The 21,953-nt window shown below is 43.3% G+C and overlaps 1 protein-coding gene across 1 annotated transcript in view; it reads right to left on the bottom strand.

Annotated features, from left to right (window-relative positions):
- LOC115145615 (polypeptide N-acetylgalactosaminyltransferase-like 6) overlaps positions 1-21,953 on the bottom strand; it is a 249,431-nt gene that overhangs the window by 16,284 nt on the left and 211,194 nt on the right. The window contains exon 8 of the mRNA XM_065003262.1: positions 7,637-7,754. Coding sequence (XP_064859334.1) covers positions 7,637-7,754 — 118 coding nt within the window. The remainder of the gene's footprint in view (positions 1-7,636; positions 7,755-21,953) is intronic.

Raw genomic sequence — 21,953 nt, 5'->3', positions numbered from 1 at the left:
TCCCAAGTGTAATGCAAGGCATTATTGGTGGGATATGAGGTTACAACAGGGCCTGGCTTCTGTTCATTTTAAAAAGTAGAAAGTGTTTGTTTGGTGTTAAGCCTGTGTTTAAAAGATGCTTCAAAATATTAAAAGACAAAAAAGCGATTGTGATTATGATGAATTGTGTTTGGGAAATGAAGATGGTTTCAAAAATGTAGTGCTAATATTTCAATCAATACATAAATTTGTAGGCGGCATAGCTATGTTTTCCAAACTGTAATGTTTACATTAATTCTGATTATTTCCAGGGATACACAACATCCTGAAATATATGTTGATATCTTTGCTAGAAATAATACTATATTTCATTAACAGAGTGATGCTGAATGTAAAAAATGTCTCTCCTAATACCCTGACCACACTGCTCGCGTCAACGAGCATCTGTGTTGCCAAGGGCTAGAAGTCATTCCTATTTCTGACGCAGATCGCGCTGCAAGTCCTGCCTCTCCCATCTCCTCATTGGTTTATAGAAGCAGGTACCCACGTGCCATCTCCTCATTGGTTATACCCACGTGGGTGATTGAAAGACGAACTGTTGCCGGTTGTCGTGACAATACTATGAGAATTTAGATGCCAATCACCATATATGTTCAACAATGAAAAAGCCTGGAAGGTGGAGAGATGACTATAAACTATTTGGTTGACTGTTTTATGTGTGGATTAATTGTCAGAGTAGAGGACCTTGTACATTTCAGGTAAAATAACAACCTAATGTGTATATCCCAGGACAAATTAGCTAGCAGCAGCAAGCTAGCTAAATAGGACAAATTAGCTAGCAAGTGCAAGCTAACTAGCTAAATTGACGGTTTGGGTTCCGTGTTACCCCACTCTCCCCTAAGTAACTGGACCAGACAACTCTGAATCAGAGCTTTTAACATTGAGACAGATGGGGGCGCCACTGTGTAATATTTACACTTTTTCTTCATTTGTGTGCTTATTGTACACTTGCGAATTCTCAACACAAAATAACACCAACGACTCAAAAAACACACAGATTAACACAAATGTCTGAATCCCCCCTCCCACCTCTGTAAGAAGACTTGCAATTTCGCAAGGGAACTATTTTTATCGTTGCCATGGTTTCCAGTCAAGGAAGAAAGGGCTGCATTCCAATTACAAAGTGCACTCACTGACAGAACGAGAGCGAGAGAGAGCGAAAGCGAGAGAGAGTGTATACTGAGACCCGGTTGGATGGCAGGTATGTCAGGCACGATAAACACAATATTCCCTCACATCCATATACTGTGTTCTCCTCCGTAAATCAAAATGGAATAACCTCTGAGCCGCAAACAAGCCAAAAATCACTGGCTGTAATTAGTTTGGGAAGGAGGCTAAAGCCAGAACTACTCCTTGTAACCCACTAACACACACACACGTGCACACACGGTTGCAGACACACGGGCACACACACACAAACATTATTTTGGAATGCTGGGTTCTGAGGAGTGCATTGTACTGGAGAAGGTAGGAGAAACAAAACACTGGAGAACAGAGCGAGAGAAATTCATCTGGGTGAAAGTTGTTCCAGTTTAATAAAGTTGTCTGGGAGCAGACTGACCTGTCTGGAGATTGAGGCAGGTGTATGGTGGGACAGGATGGAAAAGAATGGACCAAAGAAACACATTGTTATGGGACCATGATTGTCTAGACTCTAATATAATTGCAAGGTTGGTAGACTTTAGTGTGTTTTAAACCATCTGTAATTTTGTTGTGCCCAGATGAACAACGCAACTTTAGATGTATTTTAGTATAGACCAGGGGTCTGTCACGCCCTGGCCATAGAGAGGCTTTTATTCTCTATTTTGGTTAGGCCAGGGTGTGACTAGGGTGGGCATTCTAGTTTCTTTATTTCTATGTTTTCTATTTCTTTGTTTTTGGCCGAGTGTGGTTCCCAATCAGAGGCAGCTGTCTATCGTTGTCTCTGATTGGGAATCATACTTAGGTAAACTTTTTCCCACCTGTGTTTTGTGGGTAGTTGTTTTCTGTATAGTTTATTTGCCGTACAGAACTGTTTGTTTTTCACTTTGTTATTTCGTTAGAGAGTTTTGATCAATAAAAATCATGAACACTTACAACGCTGCGCTTTGGTCCATGCCTTCTGACGTAACAGGGTCGGCAAAAGGCAACAGGTGGCCATGGGCCAAAACCAGCCCGCAAGCGATTTTTTTGTTTTTTTGCAAAAAAACTAAACTAATATATATATATTACTATATATTTTGGGGGAGGGATTTTAGTTTTTGGGGAAGGAAATACTTAAATCACCAGGAATTCAGCTAGAAATTACGTTCATTTAGGAAATCTGTTCAAGTACATTGCATTTGGAAAAGTATTCAGACCCCTTGACTTTTTTACTTTTTCCAAATTTTGTTACAGCCTTGTTCTAAAATAGATGAAATTGTTGTTTTTCTTCATCAATCTACACACAATACCACATAATGACAAAGGAAAAGCTGTTTTTTAAATTTTATTTTATGTATTAAAATTTAAATAAATCACATTTACATAAGTATTCAGACCCTTTACTCAGTACTTTGTTGAAGCACCTTTGGCAGTGATTACAGCCTTGGGTATTCTTGGGTATGACGCTACATGTTTGGCACACCTATATTTGGGGAGTTTCTTCCATTCTTCTCTGCAGTTCCTCTCAAGCTCTGTCAGGTTGGATGGGAGCGTCGCTGCATAGCTATTTTCAGGTCCCTCCAGAGATGTTCAATTGGGTTTAAGGATCTCTCTGTACTTTGCTCCGTTCATCTTGCTCCGTTCATCTTTCCCAGTCCCTGTCACTGAAAAAGATCCCCACAGCATTATGCGGCCACCACCATGCTTCACCGTAGGGATGGTGCCAGGTTTCTTACAGACGTGACACTTGGCATTCAGGCCAAAGTGTTCAATCTTGGTTTCATCAGACCAGATAATCTTGTTTCCTGAGTCCTTTAGGTGCCTTTTGGCAAACTCCAAGCGGGCTGTCATGTGCCTTTTACTGAGGAGTGGCTTCCGGGTGGCCACTACCATAAAGGCCTGATTGGTGGAGTGCTGTAGAGATGGTTGTCCTTCTGGAAGGTTCTCCCATCTCCACAGGGGAACTCTGGAGCTCATTCAGAGTGACCATCAGGTTCTTGGTCACCTCCCTGACCAAGGCCCTTCTCCCATGATTGCTCAGTTTGTTTCGTGCCCATCACAGCGCAGAGACAGCCTTAGTTAAAGTGGTAAATGATCTTAGAGCCAACACAGATGCCAAACAGCTCTCTGTCCTTGTACTCTTGGATTTAAGTGCTGCACTCGACACGGTTGACCATGATGTCCTTCTGAAAAGACTGTGCTCCAGTTCTAAATTGGTTTAGGACCTATTTAACTGGTCGAGAGTCAAAATAGGCGCTGTGGCGTCCACGAGGTTTGATTTTGGGTCTGTTACTGTTCAGTTTATAAAGTATATGTTACTCATTGGCAGCGTTATCAGAAAGCACAGCATTGATTTTAACTGCTACACAGACGATACACAACTTTACATTTCTGTGTCACATTAACTTCACAGATACATTATTAGACTGTATTAGTGATGTAAATACTTGGGTGGCTCACAACTTCCTCCAGCTAAATCAAGACAAGACCGCGGTCTGTGTCTATTTGTCAGTAACAGCTGGTGTACGAAATCTAATATTAAGGAAGTTTCATGGTTTTGCTCGCCTTAGATAGAGTATCTCATGATAAGCTGTAGACCACAACATTTACCGAGAGAGTTTATCTATATTTTTCGTAGCTGTCAATTTACCACAACAAACCGATGCTGGCACTAAGACCGCACTCAACGAGCTGTATAAGGCCATAAGCAAACAAGAAAATGCTCATCCAGAGGCGGTGCTCCTAGTGTTCGGGAACTTTAATGCAGGGAAACTTAAATCCATTTGACCTAATTTCTACCAGCATGTTACATGTGCAACCAGATTAAATAAAACTCTAGACCACCTTTACTCCACACACAGAGATTCGTACAAAGCTCTCCCTCAGCCTCCATTTGGCAAATCTAAACATAACTCTATCCTTCTGAGTCCTGCTTACAAGCAAAAACTAAAGCTGGAAGTACCAGTGACTCGCTCAATACGGAAGTGGTCAGATGACGCAGATGCTAAGCTTCAGGGCTGTTTTGCTAGAACAGACTGGAATATGTTACGGGATTCTTACGATGGCATTGAGGAGTACACCACATCAGTCACTGGCTTCATCAATAAGTACATTGATGACATCGTCCCCACAGTGACCGTACATACATATCCCAACCAAAAGCCATGGATTACAGGCAACATCCGCACTGAGCTAAAGGGTAGAGCTGCCGCTTTCAAGGAGTGGGACACTAACCTGGACGCTTATAAGAAGACCCGCTATGTCCTTCTACGAAACAATCAAACAGGGAAAGCGTCAATACAGGAATAAGATTGTGTCACGCCCTGATCTGTTTCACCTGTCTTTGTGATCGTCTCCACCCACCTCCAGGTGTCATCTGTTTCCCCTATTAGTCCCCAGTGTATTTATCCTTGTGTTTCCTGTCTCTCTGTGCCAGCTCGTCTTGTATTTCCAAGTCAACCAGCGTTTTCCCTAGCTCCTATTTTTCACAGTCTCTGTTTTATCCTAGCCCTCCTGGTTTTTGACACTGGGTATCCGCCTCACTGGGAATCCGCCTGCCTGACCACGAGCCTGCCAATTCCCTTGTACTGTTTGGACTCGGTCCTGATCATTGAACCCCTGCCTGTCCTGACGTCGAGCCTGCCTATCGCCTGGTACTGTTTGGACTCTGACCTGGTTTATGAACTCTCGCCTGTCCCTGACCTGCCTTTTGCCTACCCCTTTTGCTATAATAAATATCGGAGCTCAACCATCTGCCTCCTGTGTCTGCATTTGGGTCTCGCCTTGTGCCCTTATAGATTGAATTGTACTACACGGGCTCCGGGGCTCGTCGGATGTGGCAGGGCTTGCAAACTATTACGGACTACAAAGGGAAGCACAGCCACAAGCTGCCCAGTGACACGAGCCTATTAGATTAACTAAATTACTTCTATGGTCACTTCGAGGCAAGCAACACTGAAGCATGTATGAGAGCAGCAGCTGTTCTGGACGACTGTGTGATCAAGCTTTCCGTAGCCGATGTGAGTAAGACCTTTAAACAGGTCAAAAATCACAAGGTCGCAGGGCCAGACGGATTATCAGGATGTGTACTCCGAGCATGTGCTGACCAACTGGAATGTGTCTTCACTGACATATTTAATCTATTCCTGACCGAGTCTGTAATACCAACATGTTTCAAGTAGATCACCACAGTCCCTGTGGCCAAGACCACCAAGGTAACCTGCCTAAATGACTGTAACGTTCTGAGTGTAGTGGGTGAGAAGTCAGGCGCAGGAAGCAGAGTTCAGGGGAGTGCTACTTTAATGCACCAAAACGGCGAACATAAGCCAACCCCACGAAAACACCGGGCGTATAACAAAACAAACGCCCCAAACAGGGGGACTTAAACTGTCCAGCAAAACCCACGAAATGGGAAAACACGTAACCCACAGACGTGCACACAAGTTACACAAAACAGAAGGTCACAATAATTAATCTCGCACAAGGAACCAGGCGGGCCGGCTGACTAATAAAGCCTCACTAATTATACCCAACTCAAAACAGGTGCACTCAATAAACACATAAGGAGGGGGAGGAAATAATCAGTGGCAGCTAGTAGGCCGGCGACGACGACCGCCGAGCGCCACCCGAACGGGAAGGGGAGACACCTTCGGTCGGAGTCGTGACAATGACTACCGACCGGTAGCACTCATGTTTGTATCCATTAAGTGCTTTGAAAGGCTGGTCATGGCTCACATCAACAAAATCATCCTTGAAACTCTAGACCCACTCCAATTTGCCCCAACAGATCCACAGATGATGCAATCTCTATTGCACTCCACACTAATGTTTCCCACCTGGACAAAAGGAACACCTACGTGAGAATGCTATTCATTGACTACAGCTTGGCATTCAACACCATAGTGCCCTCAAAGCTCATCACTAAGCTAAGGACCCTGGGACAAAACACCCCCCCTCTGCAACTGGATCCAGGACTTCCTGACAGGCCGCCCCTAGGTGGTAAGGGTATGTAACAACACATCTGCCTGGCTGATCCCCAACACGGGGGCCCCCCAGGGGTGTGTGCTCAGTCCCCTCCTGTACTTCTTGTTCACCAATGACTGCATGGCCAAGCACGACTCCAACACCATCATTAAGTTTGCCGATGACACAACAGTGGTAGGCCTGATCACCGACAACGACGAGACAGCCTATAGGGAGGAGGTCAGAGACCTAGCCGGGTGGTACCAGAATAACAACCTATCCCTCAACGTAACCAAGACTAAGGAGTTGATTGTGGACTACAGGAAAAGGAGGACCGAGCACGCCCCCATTCTCATCGACGGGCTGTAGTGGAGCAGGTTGAGTGCTTCATGTTCCTTGGTGTCCACATCAACAACAAACTAGAATGGTCCAAACACACCGGGACAGTCGTGAAGAGGGCAAGACAAAGCCTATTCCCCCTCAGGAAACTAAAAAGATTTGGCATGGGTACTCAGATCCTCAAAAAATTATACAGCTGCACAATCGAGAGCATCCTGACTGGTTGCATCACTGCATGGTATGGCAACTGCTCGGCTTCCGATCGCAAAGCACTACAGAGCGTAGTGCGTACGGCCCAATACATCACTGGGGCCAAGCTTCCTGCCATTCAGGACCTCTACATCAGGCAGGGTCAGAGGAAGGCCCTAAAAATGGCCAAAGTCTCCAGCCACCCTAGTCATAGATTGTTCCCTCTGCTACCGCACGGCAAGCGGTACCGGAGAGACAAGTCTAGGTCCAAAAGGCTTCTTAACAGCTTCTACCCCCAAGCCATAAGACTCATGAACAGCTAATCCAAGGGCTACCCCAGACCCCTCTTTTATGCTGCTGCTACTCTCTGTTTATTATCTATGCATAGTCACTTTAACTCTACCTACATGTATATATTACCTCAACTAACCTCTGCCCCCGCACATTGACTCTGTACTGGTACCCCCTGTATATAGCATCGCTACTGTTATTTTATTGTTGCTCTTTAATTATTTGTTATTTTTTTATTTTCTTCAATTTATTTTAGTAAATACTTTCTTATTAACACTTATTTAACACTCAAAACTGCTTTAGCTTTGCTTTTCTTTAGGGTGATTTTTAGTCATTTCAGTTTTATTCTCATGTTTTTTATCCTCTTCTGTTTTTTTTGTGTAGTAAATAACATTGTGTTGCATTTCATGTCTGAAATGTGCTGTATAAATAAAGCTTGCTTTGATTAAGCCACCCAACCATCCGCTCCGACAAAAATTGGCCTGTGAATCTAGTTGCCGAACCCTGGTGTATACTGAAAGACGAACTTAGCCCTCATGAGTATGACTAGCAACCTTAAGACTCCTTAAGACTTCCACTTTCTCTACAGTGCTGTGTCGAGATGCTTGAATGATAAGACTTGTTCCAGTCTTGAGAACATTGGTAAGAGAAATGTATGATTGGGAAACGCTATCTTCTATACATTTTTGCTCACCTTGAACGATATCTCGTACTGCTCTCCGCCCCATATTTCCAAGCCAGTGTCGTAGCCACCCAGCTCCCAGAACCACCGACGGTTGACGGCAAAGAGACCTCCGGCCATCACTGGAGACCTGTAGGAGAGACAGAGAGAGCATCCATGTCTTTAGCTTGTCGGTAAAGTTATTTTCTAAATCTTCCGATCAGCACAAAACAATGTGGCGGTGTCTCGTTCTTTTTGTGTCATAATGTGAGCATCTACTGCTACAGCTGTAGCTCTTAAGAGAGATAGACAGATAGAGAAACTGTACAAGAGAACCAGTGAGAGACAAAGAAATAATACAAGTGTTAGTTACTATGTTCAGATTTATTAAGGTAAAATAGTGCATAACATCCATATATTGAAAGGTGACATTTGGTGTAATTCCAAGCATCCTAAATCCAGAGAAAGTCACCTACACTTGCAGTCTTTGTGGTATAAAACAGATTACGGGTGTGAGTTATTCTTTAACAAAAATATAAAGTAACACACTTAATCCCTAACATACTTAATCCCCCCTGAGAAAAGTATGACATATGTAAAGTACATATATTGAAAGGTGGCATTTGAGCATCATAATTCAGAGACAATCATATTGCAGTCTTCGTGGAAGCATACCAAGAAATTACATGACCCGCATCTCTCTGTTGCCCCTGGATATGTAAATACACACCTTCTAAAACACCATCATACCTATAGTAAAAACATGCACGCAGACAGTTTCAAAGACATATCGAGTCTTTACCCATAAATCCCCTGGCTTGCAATAATAAAGGATGTTCCGTTCAGGCTTATCTCAGTCAAAGCTTTCATCCAATCACGGCAAAGAAATACCATGATTGACACTTGACATGGCTATTTGCCTGACATTTCACATTTCCCACTGTAGAATCTACAGAAAGATCTAAGCAGACGAGGGATTGGTGCACAGTAAGCAGCATCTACTCCTAGGAGAAGCAACTTCCTTCCTATCAACAACAAACTGCTTCTACTAATAGTATTCTAATCCTTTCTCCCTGCCTATTCCTATTCTCCCTCCTTGCTCATTGTACTGCCCCAAACCTGTGCTCATTGTTATTTCACACTCCCTTTCAGCAGGGCTTAAGCTCGGGGAGTGGATTTTGTTGGACCCTGGCTTTGGCATGTTTGAATGTTTTTCCTTGTCGTTCTTCTTCGACGATGGTGGAGAATCAGAGTAATCCCCCGGGTAATGGGAAGAGCTCTCTTCCTGCGTTTGAGTCATTCCTCGGTAGCGACGAGGACGAGGCGACGGGGGGGGGGGGGGGGTGAAATACTGTGATGTAAGTAGAGGAGGCCAAAAAAGGAAAACACCACAGCCCTTTGAATTACTGGGAGGGCGAAAAGAGCTGCGGTGTCTTGATGCGAGGCTTGGATGGATGCGGTACGGCAGTGTGGAGGATAGGTCTAGCGTTTGACCTGGGGAGCCGTTGAACTTCGGGTGTTTTGTAACCAAAATGCTCAGAATAAACAGCACCAAGGCGCAAAGCCACAACACAACAGCAGCTTGACTCATTAAATCTCTTCACACCTCCTGATTCACAGGGAAAGCGTCGCATTATTTGGGCATCTTAGTCAACAAAAAAGAGCTTTAAGCCAAGAAAGTTTTAAGCTGTAAAATCCAAAATAGCAAAGGCGTTGTGGGAGGGATTGGATTTGGTGTCTTAAGGTTAGGCCTCCACAGATAGACTTTTAATCCGAAAAACTGTTTGGTCTGACCCAATGATGAGTCAAAGGAACCAAATGTTCCTTGTTCCAATTTTTTGTGTGTCTATGTATCTATAACAACCATGATCTGCCTGTGCAAAAAACAAGACAACAAGTGAGGTATGAGCTTGTGTGTGGTGGTGAAGGCAGAGCCAGACGGAGGGAGCTCAGTGCAGAAATCTATTTACTCTGCTGGTAATACCCTCCGGCCTGCTTCCCTCCAATTTAATAAAGCGCTGAAATATACCAGTCCACTCAATTAAAGGAGCTAATGGTGGAGCAAGCTGAAATCATTATATATTTTATCTTCTTAGCAGCCTTGCCAACAACAGCTGAAAAACACTAGAGAACATTTATTTGGGAAGTTAAAGTAGTTTATTTGTCATTGACACTACAACTTCTGGATAAAGTGGATGGAATGAGGGATTAGACGAAATACAGAACTAACTCCCGTAATATTCTTATCTTAAAAAACTCACAACACTAGAAGATTATTTGGGAAGTTAAAGTAGTCATGGACACTACACTTTCTGGTTGTGGTGGTTGAAATTAAAGCATAATATATATAACCCTCCTCGTTTGGAAAGTCCATTTTTGATTCACTACGGTTGAAATACACCACGGGAGAGATTGAGTGGGATTGTTTGTGTGGTGATATAGAAGGTAATGAGAGCGTTTTTTTAGCTGTGGATATCTCAGTGGTTAGTGGAGGCTTTACACTGTTTGATCAGGCTGGATTGCTGCTGATAGGCTCAGAGAGAGAGAGCGAGAGAGAATTAATATCCTTCATCTAATCCTACAGGAGGCTTACCCAACAAGGAGGAAGGAACCAGCCTGCTATGAAGAGATGATCTGATTGAAGGAGGGCAGCATTCAGAGACGTCATGCAATTTATTCAAGGGTGCCCTGATAGCCAAATTCAATATTGTAGGATTAATTAATTATACGCAAAGTCAGTGTACAAACAGATAAAACTGAGGGGGGGGGCAGATATGAATATGCAGCATGCACGTTCCTTCTCCCGGCCCTAGCACAATCCCAATCAAAAAGTAGTCCGTGGCCAAAAGTAGTGCCCTATTTAGGGAATAGGGTGCCATTTGGTATGCAGACCATGTAGTCAAGAAACAAGGCCAGTCAGTCAAGATGATATTAGTCAATCAAACCTGCCAGGGACAGAGGGCTAGCACTAAGGAGATGTGATTACTTCAGTGTGGGTTCCCCCAGGAAGGATTGTGTCTGAGTTGAAGGGAGCAGCCAAACTGGATATGATATAGTAAGACTGCAGCATGGTGGCTGTTATCGATCCCTTAATTAGACAGGGATCTCAGAGGGAACGTGTAGATCAATGAGGCTGAGCTGAGACGGAGGTGGCTGTATGTGTGTGTTCCTGTGTTTGTGTGTGTGTGGTTGGCCAGCCAGGTGAGTAAAGCAGAGGTCACACCGCTGCAGGGTGAGGTTCTGAGACAGTGGGGCGTATGTGACCGGGTCAAGCTACTTACTGAGACTGACTGAGCCTCTCTGGCCTGTGAAGCCCATAGGAGTAGGAGTCACTGTAATCAAACAGCAGGACACACACAAGCACGCATTGGCCTATGTACACATACTGTACAAACACACACACAGGCACGCACACACACATTGTACAAGCCTCGGCTCACACAGCTCATTAACCTTCATACATACGGTTCCTAATGTTATCATACTGCACATGCATAAATTACAGCACTCTGACACAACACTACTCGACCCTCCAGCCAGTTGAGTCTGTACTGCACTCTACACAGCAGATCACTGGTGTTCTACATTGATGCGTACATTATAGACCTTTGGAGAACAGCTTACAAACAAGGCCTTAGCTGCTCTATTCATCTGTATATGTAGCACGTTAGGCAAACGAAATAGAGACATGAATGCCATTGAATTGAAGACCCTGTGTGTGTGTGTGTGTGTGTCTCTCTCTCTCTCGTGTGAATGTGTGTGTGTGGTTTCCTATGTATGGCCAATTCCTTGTGGAATTAGACTAGAGCTCAACCCTGACAGACAGTCTGAACATAGCCTCATAATTACCAGACTGATTACCGCTGATATCTGTGTAGCCATCATGTATGTAAGCTCGCAAGATCAGGCAATTTACTCGTCTGAACACTGACTGACTGACTATAAGCGAATTAAGAAGTAATTCCACTCAAAATACTAATTATCTGATGTGATTAGTTAAATGCTGTTGGAATTAGTGCAACATGCTAATAAAGCCATGTTGTTGAAGCCTTTGGTCTCTCTCTCTCTCTCTCGCTCTCTCTCAGTGTCTCTCTCTATCTCTCTCTTTCTATATCTCTCTCTCTTTGGAAATGAGTTGGAGTTTTTCTTCAAATATAACATTGTTTCTGTCCTGGGTTAAGCGGTGTAATGTGTGAACACTCTTGTCCAGGGAGAATAGGTTCTTTATCATTGGGTGAATCACACAGACAGAAGTTGAAGAATAAACACACACACTGTACACACACACACAGAGACACACTGTACACACACACTGGACACAGACAAATAGTTAGCAAGACTTTGACACCTCTCATGTATGTTTGTCATCCCTTAACAGCACGGTAAAGCAACAGAGGATTGTGTGTGTGTGTGTGTGTGAGAGAGGAGACAATTTGGAAGGGCTCCCACCCGTCTCCATCAGTCCAAACGACAGGGGAGCTCAGCTCCAACCTCTCTTTACTTAGGCTTTTCCAAATGCAACTAATCATTCCCCTTCTCTTCTGTAGTGCAGACATACTGTAGCTTTCAGTGGCTTAGCTTTTAAAAACCCAGGCATCGATTCAGAGAGCCTCTGTCTGTCGACAAAACACTTCGCACATCTCTGACGAGCTCAGCAACACCTCAATATGTTGACACCTATCTGTTTCTGAGCCACGCTCCCCAATTACTGCCTGCCTGCCTGGAGATGTCAATCATCATGTACATTCAAGGGATGAGCTCTCAGATCCAATTAAGGAAGGACCTCCACACATACCACATTTATGCAGCTTATAAACAATGTTCCCTCTAAACTGTATGCGTGTGCGTTCTAGCCCTGAGACTGCCGCACAGATGCCATGCAGAAATATCACCCCACAGAGAGAAGCACGAGATCGAAAGTGGAGTGAAGTTCTACAGCAGTGGTCACCAACCAGTCGATCGCATTCCACTGGTCCATCTCCAAGGCATTCCTAGTCAATCGACAACCGTTTATGTAAAAAACCCAACGATAAAGCCTTACGGCTCGTGTACTCTAGCACGCGGTGAATTGCAGCGTGCCGCTTAGGCCACCCAGAGTGGCTCGCTTGTAGGTGTGCTGGCAGTATATGGTTTATAAAAGTGTTGAGTACAAAGTGTTGACATTTACATTTAAGTCATTTAGCAGACGCTCTTATCCAGAGCGACTTACAAATTGGTGCATTCACCTTATGACATCCAGTGGAACAGTAGTGCATCTAAATCTTTTAAGGGGGGGAAGAGGGATTACTTTATCCTATCCTAGGTATTCCTTAAAGAGGTGGGGTTTCAGGTGTCTCCGGAAGGTGGTGATTGACTCCGCTGTCCTGGCGTCGTGAGGGAGTTTGTTCCACCATTGGGGGGCCAGAGCAGCGAACAGTTTTGACTGGGCTGAGCGGGAACTGTACTTCCTCAGTGGTAGGGAGGCGAGCAGGCCAGAGGTGGATGAACGCAGTGCCCTTGTTTGGGTGTAGGGCCTGATCAGAGCCTGGAGGTACTGAGGTGCCGTTCCCTTCACAGCTCCGTAGGCAAGCACCATGGTCTTGTAGCGGATGCGAGCTTCAACTGGAAGCCAGTGGAGAGAGCGGAGGAGCGGGGTGACGTGAGAGAACTTGGGAAGGTTGAACACCAGACGGGCTGCGGCGTTCTGGATGAGTTGTAGGGGTTTAATGGCACAGGCAGGGAGCCCAGCCACCAGCGAGTTGCAGTAATCCAGACGGGAGATGACGAGTGCCTGGATTAGGACCTGCGCCGCTTCCTGTGTGGCAGGGTCGTACTCTGCGGATGTTGTAGAGCATGAACCTACAGGAACGGGCCACCGCCTTGATGTTAGTTGAGAACGATAGGGTGTTGTCCAGGATCACGCCAAGGTTCTTAGCGCTCTGGGAGGAGGACACAATGGAGTTGTCAACCGTGATGGCGAGATCATGGAACGGGCAGTCCTTCCCCGGGAGGAAGAGCAGCTCCGTCTTGCCGAGGTTCAGCTTGAGGTGGTGATCCGTCATCCACACTGATATGTCTGCCAGACATGCAGAGATGCGATTCGCCACCTGATCATCAGAAGGGGGAAAGGAGAAGATTAATTTTGTGTCGTCTGCATAGCAATGATAGGAGAGACCATGTGAGGTTATGACAGAGCCAAGTGACTTGGTGTATAGCGAGAATAGGAGAGGGCCTAGAACAGAGCCCTGGGGGACACCAGTGCTGAGTAAGAACTTAAACATGAACTCACTCATAAAACCAGCAGCTCTTTGCTGTATTAGTTGACCGTCTCTCTCTAGACATGGTTTTAAACGTTTTGACATCTCACTTTGCAAAGTATCTTTCCTTTATGCCTGCTACGTTACTGCAGACACGGTCATCTGAGCCACCCGATTGGCCAGCGGTAGGCTAATAGTGCACTTTAGTTTGTATGAAGGTCTGGCCCACCCAGGAACAAAATTATTTTAGGGGCTCCCGAGTGGCGCAGCGGTCTAAGGCACTGCATCTCAGTGCTAGAGGCGTCACTACAGAAACCCTGGTTCCGAATCCAAGCTGTATCATAACTGGCTGTGGTTGGGTGTCCCGTAGGGCGGCGCACAATTGGCCCAGCGTCATCCAGGTTTGGCTGGGGGAGGCCGTCAATGTAAATAAGAATTTGTTCTTAAACTAACTTGCCTTGTTAAATAATAAATGTAATGGGTAAATAGTTTGATCCATTCCCCATTTCATGAATTTATTCCAAGGTAAATAGTAATATGCTGTAAAACGCTCTGGTGACAAACAATCTTTGCTGCTCTGTTTCCAATCGTCCACATGGATATGAGAACCTATTCATGTAGGTATATACATTTAAAAAAATGTTTTTAAAAAACGATGTATTATTAGCTAACTAGCTAGCTAGCTATCTCGCCAACTTTACATTTACATTTACATTTAAGTCTTTACATACTGTATAGATAGCTAGCTAAGTTAATTAAATATCACCAGCTACCTAACTTCATATTAGCTAGCTACCTTGATGTAGGAAACATTACTGTGCAGCCGTATTCATTGATCTGGCCAAGGCTTTCGACTCTGTCAACCACCACATCCTCATCGGCAGACTCGACAGCCTTGGTTTCTCAAATGATTGCCTCGCCTGGTTCACCAACTACTTCTCTGATAGAGTTCAGTGTGTCAAATCGGAGGGTCTGCTGTCCGGACCTCTGGCAGTCTCTATGGGGGTGCCACAGGGTTCAATTCTTGGACCGACTCTCTTCTCTGTATACATCAATGAGGTCGCTCTTGCTGCTGGTGAGTCTCTGATCCACCTCTACGCAGACGACACCATTCTGTATACTTCCGGCCCTTCTTTGGACACTGTGTTAACAACCCTCCAGGCAAGCTTCAATGCCATACAACTCTCCTTCCGTGGCCTCCAATTGCTCTTAAATACAAGTAAAACTAAATGCATGCTCTTCAACCGATCGCTACCTGCACCTACCCGCCTGTCCAACATCACTACTCTGGACGGCTCTGACTTAGAATACGTGGACAACTACAAATACTTAGGTGTCTGGTTAGACTGTAAACTCTCCTTCCAGACCCATATCAAACATCTCCAATCCAAAGTTAAATCTAGAATTGGCTTCCTATTTCGCAACAAAGCATCCTTCACTCATGCTGCCAAACATACCCTTGTAAAATTGACCATCCTACCAATCCTCGACTTTGGCGATGTCATTTACAAAATAGCCTCCAATACCCTACTCAACAAATTGGATGCAGTCTATCACAGTGCTATCCGTTTTGTCACCAAAGCCCCATATACTACCCACCATTGCGACCTGTACGCTCTCGTTGGCTGGCCCTCGCTTCATACTCGTCGCCAAACCCACTGGCTCCATGTCATCTACAAGACCCTGCTAGGTAAAGTCCCCCCTTATCTCAGCTCGCTGGTCACCATAGCATCTCCCACCTGTAGCACACGCTCCAGCAGGTATATCTCTCTAGTCACCCCCAAAACCAATTCTTTCTTTGGCCGCCTCTCCTTCCAGTTCTCTGCTGCCAATGACTGGAACGAACTACAAAAATCTCTTAAATTGGAAACACTTATCTCCCTCACTAGCTTTAAGCACCAACTGTCAGAGCATCTTACAGATTACTGCACCTGTACATAGCCCACCTATAATTTAGCCCAAACAACTACCTCTTTCCCAACTGTATTTAATTAATTTATTTGCTCCTTTGCACCCCATTATTTTTATTTCTACTTTGCACATTCTTCCATTGCAAAACTACCATTCCAGTGTTTTACTTGCTATATTGTATTTACTTTGCCACCATGGCCTTTTTTGCCTTTACCTCCCTTCTCACCTAATTTGCTCACATTGTATATAGACTTTTTTTTTTTTTTTTTTTTACTGTATTATTGACTGTATGTTTGTTTTACTCCATGTGTAACTCTGTGTCGTTGTATGTGTCGAACTGCTTTGCTTTATCTTGGCCAGGTCGCAATTGTAAATGAGAACTTGTTCTCAACTTGCTTACCTGGTTAAATAAAGGTGAAAAATGTATTTAGCACTGTAAAAAAAATTACTCCAAATCCATTTGTAGGTAGCTAACTAACAGTCACGGAGGACGGTAAAATAGATAAGTGAGAGATTAGGCTATTCTGGATAGGGCAGGTACTTTTGTGTAGTTCCAGTCCCCAGAAGTGAGGACGGAGATAATAGTAACATAACATTCAGTGCGGTCTAATTTGAGAATAATGAAGTCCGTTTCTTGTGAGGTTTTCTGTCCTCAGATACAGGGAGTGGTGAAAGCCTGTCTGCAGATGAAGAGGTCCCAATGAAGAGCAGTGGTTCTCAGTCCTGGGGACTCAAAGAGGTGCACATTTTAGTTTTTGCCTTAATACTACACAGCTGATTCAAATGATCAACTCATCATCAAGCTTCAAGTGGTGTTTATGTATTCATTTGCGATGCTATCCTGGATATGATCCTGCTTGTCACGTGCAACACATGTACATATGTGTGCACATGCATCTATCTGTCCAATGTTATCATGGTGTGTTATAAGGGATATTATACTTTAGTAATCCACAATGACCTGGTGATGTAAAAGTCTAATAATGAAACAATCTTCCATATTCCTACAGATACCTTCAAAATGATTGCCTACAGTTACCGTGTAAGGCACTGCAAGGTTGGATGACCAGGGCCATCTGGGACTACCTCCTGGGAGACTTCAGGTGAGTGAAGGCTACCTGTGTCCTGCATAACTTCATGATGATGGACACGAGGACCAGTAGGGGATCTGCAGCTCGCCGCCGTGCGCCAGAGGAGAAGTCTGCTGCTCTGCAGGATGTTTCAAGGATGGGGTCGAACAACGCAGCACGGGAGGCAATCTGTGTGCGGGAGATATTCACCACCTACTTCTACGAAGTGGGTGCTGTTCCCTGGCAACACCATAGACTACACTAAGCACAACCAAATGCTCATCCACATTGAAATTAGAGTATTCTTCCATTTACTTAGCTATGTCAACTGCAGTTGTTCAATTCCCAGTTTCTCTCCTTTTGCATTCTACTTCTCAGGTGAGGGTGCTGTTCAGTGAAGGGTGATGTCTGTACAAAAACAAAACAGGCTCATTTAAGAGTCACCCATATTGAAAAAATTTAGAACAATTAGACACCCTACAGTGGGGCAAACAAGTATTTAGTCAGCCACCAATTGTGCAAGTTCTCCCACTTAAAAAGATGAGAGAGGCCTGTAAGTTTCATCATAGGTACACTTCAACTATGACAGACAAAATGAGAAAACAAAATCCAGAAAATCACATTGTAGGATTTTTTATAAATTTATTTGCAAATGATGGTGGAAAATAAGTATTTGGTCACCTACAAACAAGCAAGATTTCTGGCTCTCACAGACCTGTAACTTCTTCTTTAAGAGGCTCCTCTGTCCTCCACCTGTTACCTGTATTAATGGCACCTGTTAATGGCACACTTTTTTTGTTTGCCCCACCAAGATTTACATGCTAAAATCACCACTGAACTCACAGCTAAAAAATATTAGGAAAGCAATCCAATGTCAGTTGTTGCCTAGACTTTACTGCAAATGACACTCAATTCCAGAGAAAAAAACAATACACTAACAATACACTAATATTGCAGTTAGCCATGCCTTTATAATAGAACGCTTGTGACCACACACATTCAAATATTGCACATGGGGAAAAAAAAGATCTTAAAGTAGAAATAGAATGAAACAAACAGGCATTCTATTTCTGCTGTTATATTGGCCACTGTAGAAGACCGATCAAGTGCACAAGGCTATGTGTGCAAAAATAACATTCACTGAGTAAAAACTAAAACAATCCCCCTCACTCACACACAACTGTATATCAAGTTCAACACAACAAAAGCAATAGCTTTGAGCTACACTGCACGTTATTACATTTTACACTTTCTGCCTGTGGACATCTGTTCTACAATGTGCCAGCAGCAGAGCATGAAACCCTATGTTGGCATACTTGATCTCATTCAGGCAGGGAGAACACCTGGCATACCCCTTTAAATCTACCGTATTGAAAAAGCGAGAAAGAGGGAAAGTGTGTGGTGTTCCTTTCACCTCTATGGTGGCATCCAGCTTAAGCCATGCATCCCTGATAAAGTACTCTGCAGCCACTTAGTGTGGACACCAGGTGAGACCACACACACAGATTCCTGTTGAACACTATCTTTAACTACATTATTTTCTCAATAACTACCATATTTTCTCTCCTCCCTTCTCCCTAAATCCTCTAGGTTATCAAATCAAATCAAATGTCATTGGTCACATACACTGTTTTAGAAGATGTTATTGCGGGTGTAGCAAAATTATTGTATTCCTAGCTCCAACAGTGCAGTAGTATCTAATAATTCACAACAATACACACAAATCTAGGATGAGCAATGTCTGAGTGACATTGACTAGAATACAGTAGCATATAATACAGTATATATATATATATATATATATATGTATATATGAAATGAGTGAAGCAGTATGTAAACATTATTAAAGTGACTAGTGTTCCATTATTAAAGTGGCCAGTGATTCCATGTCTATCTATATAGGGCTGCAGGCTCTAAGGTGCAGGGTTGAGAAACCGGGTGGTACCCGGCTAGTGATGGCTATTTAACAGTCTGATGGCATTGAGATAGAAGCTGTTTTTCAGTCTCTTGGTCCCAGCTTTGATGCCCCTGCACTGACCTCGCCTTCTGGATGATAGGTGAACAGGCCGTGGCTCGGAGAGACTATATATTTCAGCTATGTCGGTGAACCCCCCCCCCTGCATCTGAACTGGCTGACACATAGAGGGCATGACCAACTTAGTCGGGTCAACAGGAAGTGTTATTAAAGTGATTTATTATTAACTGAGATACAGATAGAGATGTAGTTGTCCCAGAGTTAATGATCCAAGGTCAGTTTTGCATTTCACCTACTGATGATTATGAGGACTGACAATGTTAGAATAAAAAGAGAACAAGGCTTAATCTTTCTCTCGTCTGCAGGTATGTTTTGATGTGAAAGAGGATGCCAACCCCCAGTCCCGTCATTGCCATCTCACCCGCTACTAAGATAACCTTCGGGCCAGCTGGGGTACCAATGCTGTTAGGAGACACCACTAGAGACACTATTATGTAATTGTGATGAACTGAGAGAATATTATGGTTGCACTGTGATTCATTAATCATATGCTGTCTTCCTTTCCCCTCTGTTCTTACCTCTTTCCCTTTCAGTGTTTTACACTCCCTCACACCTCTCTACCTACCTCGTCTTTCTTCCTCTGTTTATATAATGCACACCAGATGTGCATTTAAGTACAGATTGAACTTGTATTTATAATATCATATTACAATTATAACATTTGTAATGCATGCATTTATGTATTTATAACACTTGGATAATGAATTTCTTTCAATTAAGCGTTTCACATTCTCTACTGGTTGAAATGAAGTCTCTCATTTGATGAAATACAACACCTATGCTGTGTCCTCAGATCAATGCAGATGAAGGGAATTAGATATTGAGATGAACCGGTTTTAGAGTATTTACATGATGCATAGGAAGTATAGTGTACAGTGTTTTAAATTATGTTTATGTATATATGAATTACAAATCAGCCTTTAATGACTTAAATCATGTTTCTAGTCTATTGCATAGTTACAATGTGTAACCAGGTCGTAGCTGTAAATGAGAACTTGTTCTCAACTGGCCTACCTGGTTTAATAAAGGTAAAAAAATATATTTAAAAAACATTGATGTTCCAGGACCAGGATTGGTGAACACTGTTGAAGTGTATAATTGTAATACATACATGCAGACACAGCATCATTCAAAGAATGGAGTTTGATACTCCTGGTATTGGATATGACTTAAAAGTGTCACGACTTCTTCCGAAGTCGGCTCCTTTCCTTGTTCGAGCGGCGTTCGGCGGTCGACGTCACTGGCTTTCTAGCCATCGCCGCTCCATTTTTCATATATCCATTTGTTTGGTCTTGTTCCCTGCACACCTGGTTTTCATTCCCCAATCAATCTACATGTATTTATTCCTCTGTTCCCCATCATGTCTTTGTGTAAGATAGTTTGTGTCCGTGTGTATTGTTGACGCGCCAGACTGGCTTGTTTGTCCCGTGTTATTTTTCACGAAGATGTTTATTGTTAAACATTATTCTTTTGACTGCTTTGTGCGTTTTTCACTTTTGCTAAATAAAGTGTGCGCCTGTTCACAGATCTCTGCTCTCCTGCACCTGACTTCGCTACCAGTACGCACACATCTGACAAAAAGAATGTCTCACATACATTCATACCTGAACTGCACCTTTGTTTGCCAAGGTAGAATACATGATAAGTGAATACAACAGGTTATGATGGCTGAGGTTCATAGCTAGGTTCTGAACTAATATTTATACCAAATGTTTTAGGGTCCATACATAGATCGGCTACATAGCTAGTTACACATCCATAGGCATACTGGTATTTTTATCCTCCACTACACAATAAGCAAGAAAATAGTTAGCTAGCTACCTTACTTCAGCTGCATTGCATGGGAAATATCATCAAGGCAAGCTTACAAAATTATACATTCAATTTGCAGTAAATTCTTTAGCTAGCTAGATTCTTTACATCCACTGGTTCACAAGACGACAACCTGGTTTGCTGGTTTTCTCAGGAGTCCCTAAAACATTAAACAACACAATTACAATTTCATACTGATGTCACAACACCCATAAAACTAGCTAGCTAGCTGGCTAATGTTAGCTAGTCAGATAGCTTGCTAAATAGCAATTTTCTTAAATTAACTTTATGACAAAAAAAAAAGATTAATCGTTTGTCTCTACATTAACTAACATATTCTTCTCAACAGTACATTTTTTGCATGACTCGTTATGACGTTATAATGACTTACATTTGCTTCCATCCTAGTACATCAAGTGTACTATTACCTACCGCTGGCCAATCGGATGGCTCAGACTACCGTGTCTGCAGTAATTTAGCAGGCATAAAAGAAAGACACAGCAAAGTTGATACTGTGAGATTTCAAAACGTTTAAAACCATGACTAGAGAGAGACTGTCAACGAATAGGGCAAAGAGCTTCTGTTTTTATGAGTGAGTTCATGTTTAAGTTCTTACTCAGCACTGTCAACACTGTATTCAACACTTTTATAAACCATAAAATGCCCGTTCTTCCTATTTCCACTCAGCTCTACAACAAGCACTGCAGCAGTAATGAATGAGGAGGAAAGTGTATCTATAGTCTTGCATTGTTGTTATTATTAGTGGCTTGGGTCTTTTTCAATAGAGAAATATATCACTTTCTCTGTTCATAAGAGTAACAACATGGATTTGTGCATGAGGCAGAAATAATGCGGTGCGACTCGAGCCTCCCCATCAGCTGGAAGACGGTGTCCCTTTTTGGTCAGTGTCTGTGGAGGAAAGGGAGAGCCGAGGGATGTTGAGAGGCGGACCCTCAGATAGGCGGACCATTAGATACAGACACCATCAGTCCAGTAAAATAAAAATAAAAAGCCAATTATTTAAATGTATGCTCACTCAGCTGTGCCTCACAACTAATATAACAATGGATCTATAACCAGTGTGATCATATAGCCCACCTCAAATTTTGAAATATAATTTTAAAAAATGGCCTGAACAACAATGCATTGGCAGGGCAATTCAAGCAAAGCCAATATGCAGTGATAATGTATTGGGCATATAGCTTACTGCACATTCCTCATTGCTACAGTACTGTTTTTAATTGGTTAATGTTGCATATGCTTACGGTTTGTAAAAAAATATCTGA

This window comes from Oncorhynchus nerka, linkage group LG18, assembly GCF_034236695.1.
Source record: "Oncorhynchus nerka isolate Pitt River linkage group LG18, Oner_Uvic_2.0, whole genome shotgun sequence".
Taxonomy (NCBI): Eukaryota; Metazoa; Chordata; class Actinopteri; order Salmoniformes; family Salmonidae; genus Oncorhynchus; species Oncorhynchus nerka.
The sequence above is the reverse complement of the archived record's forward strand: the minus strand, read 5'-3'. Positions and strand labels throughout refer to the sequence as shown.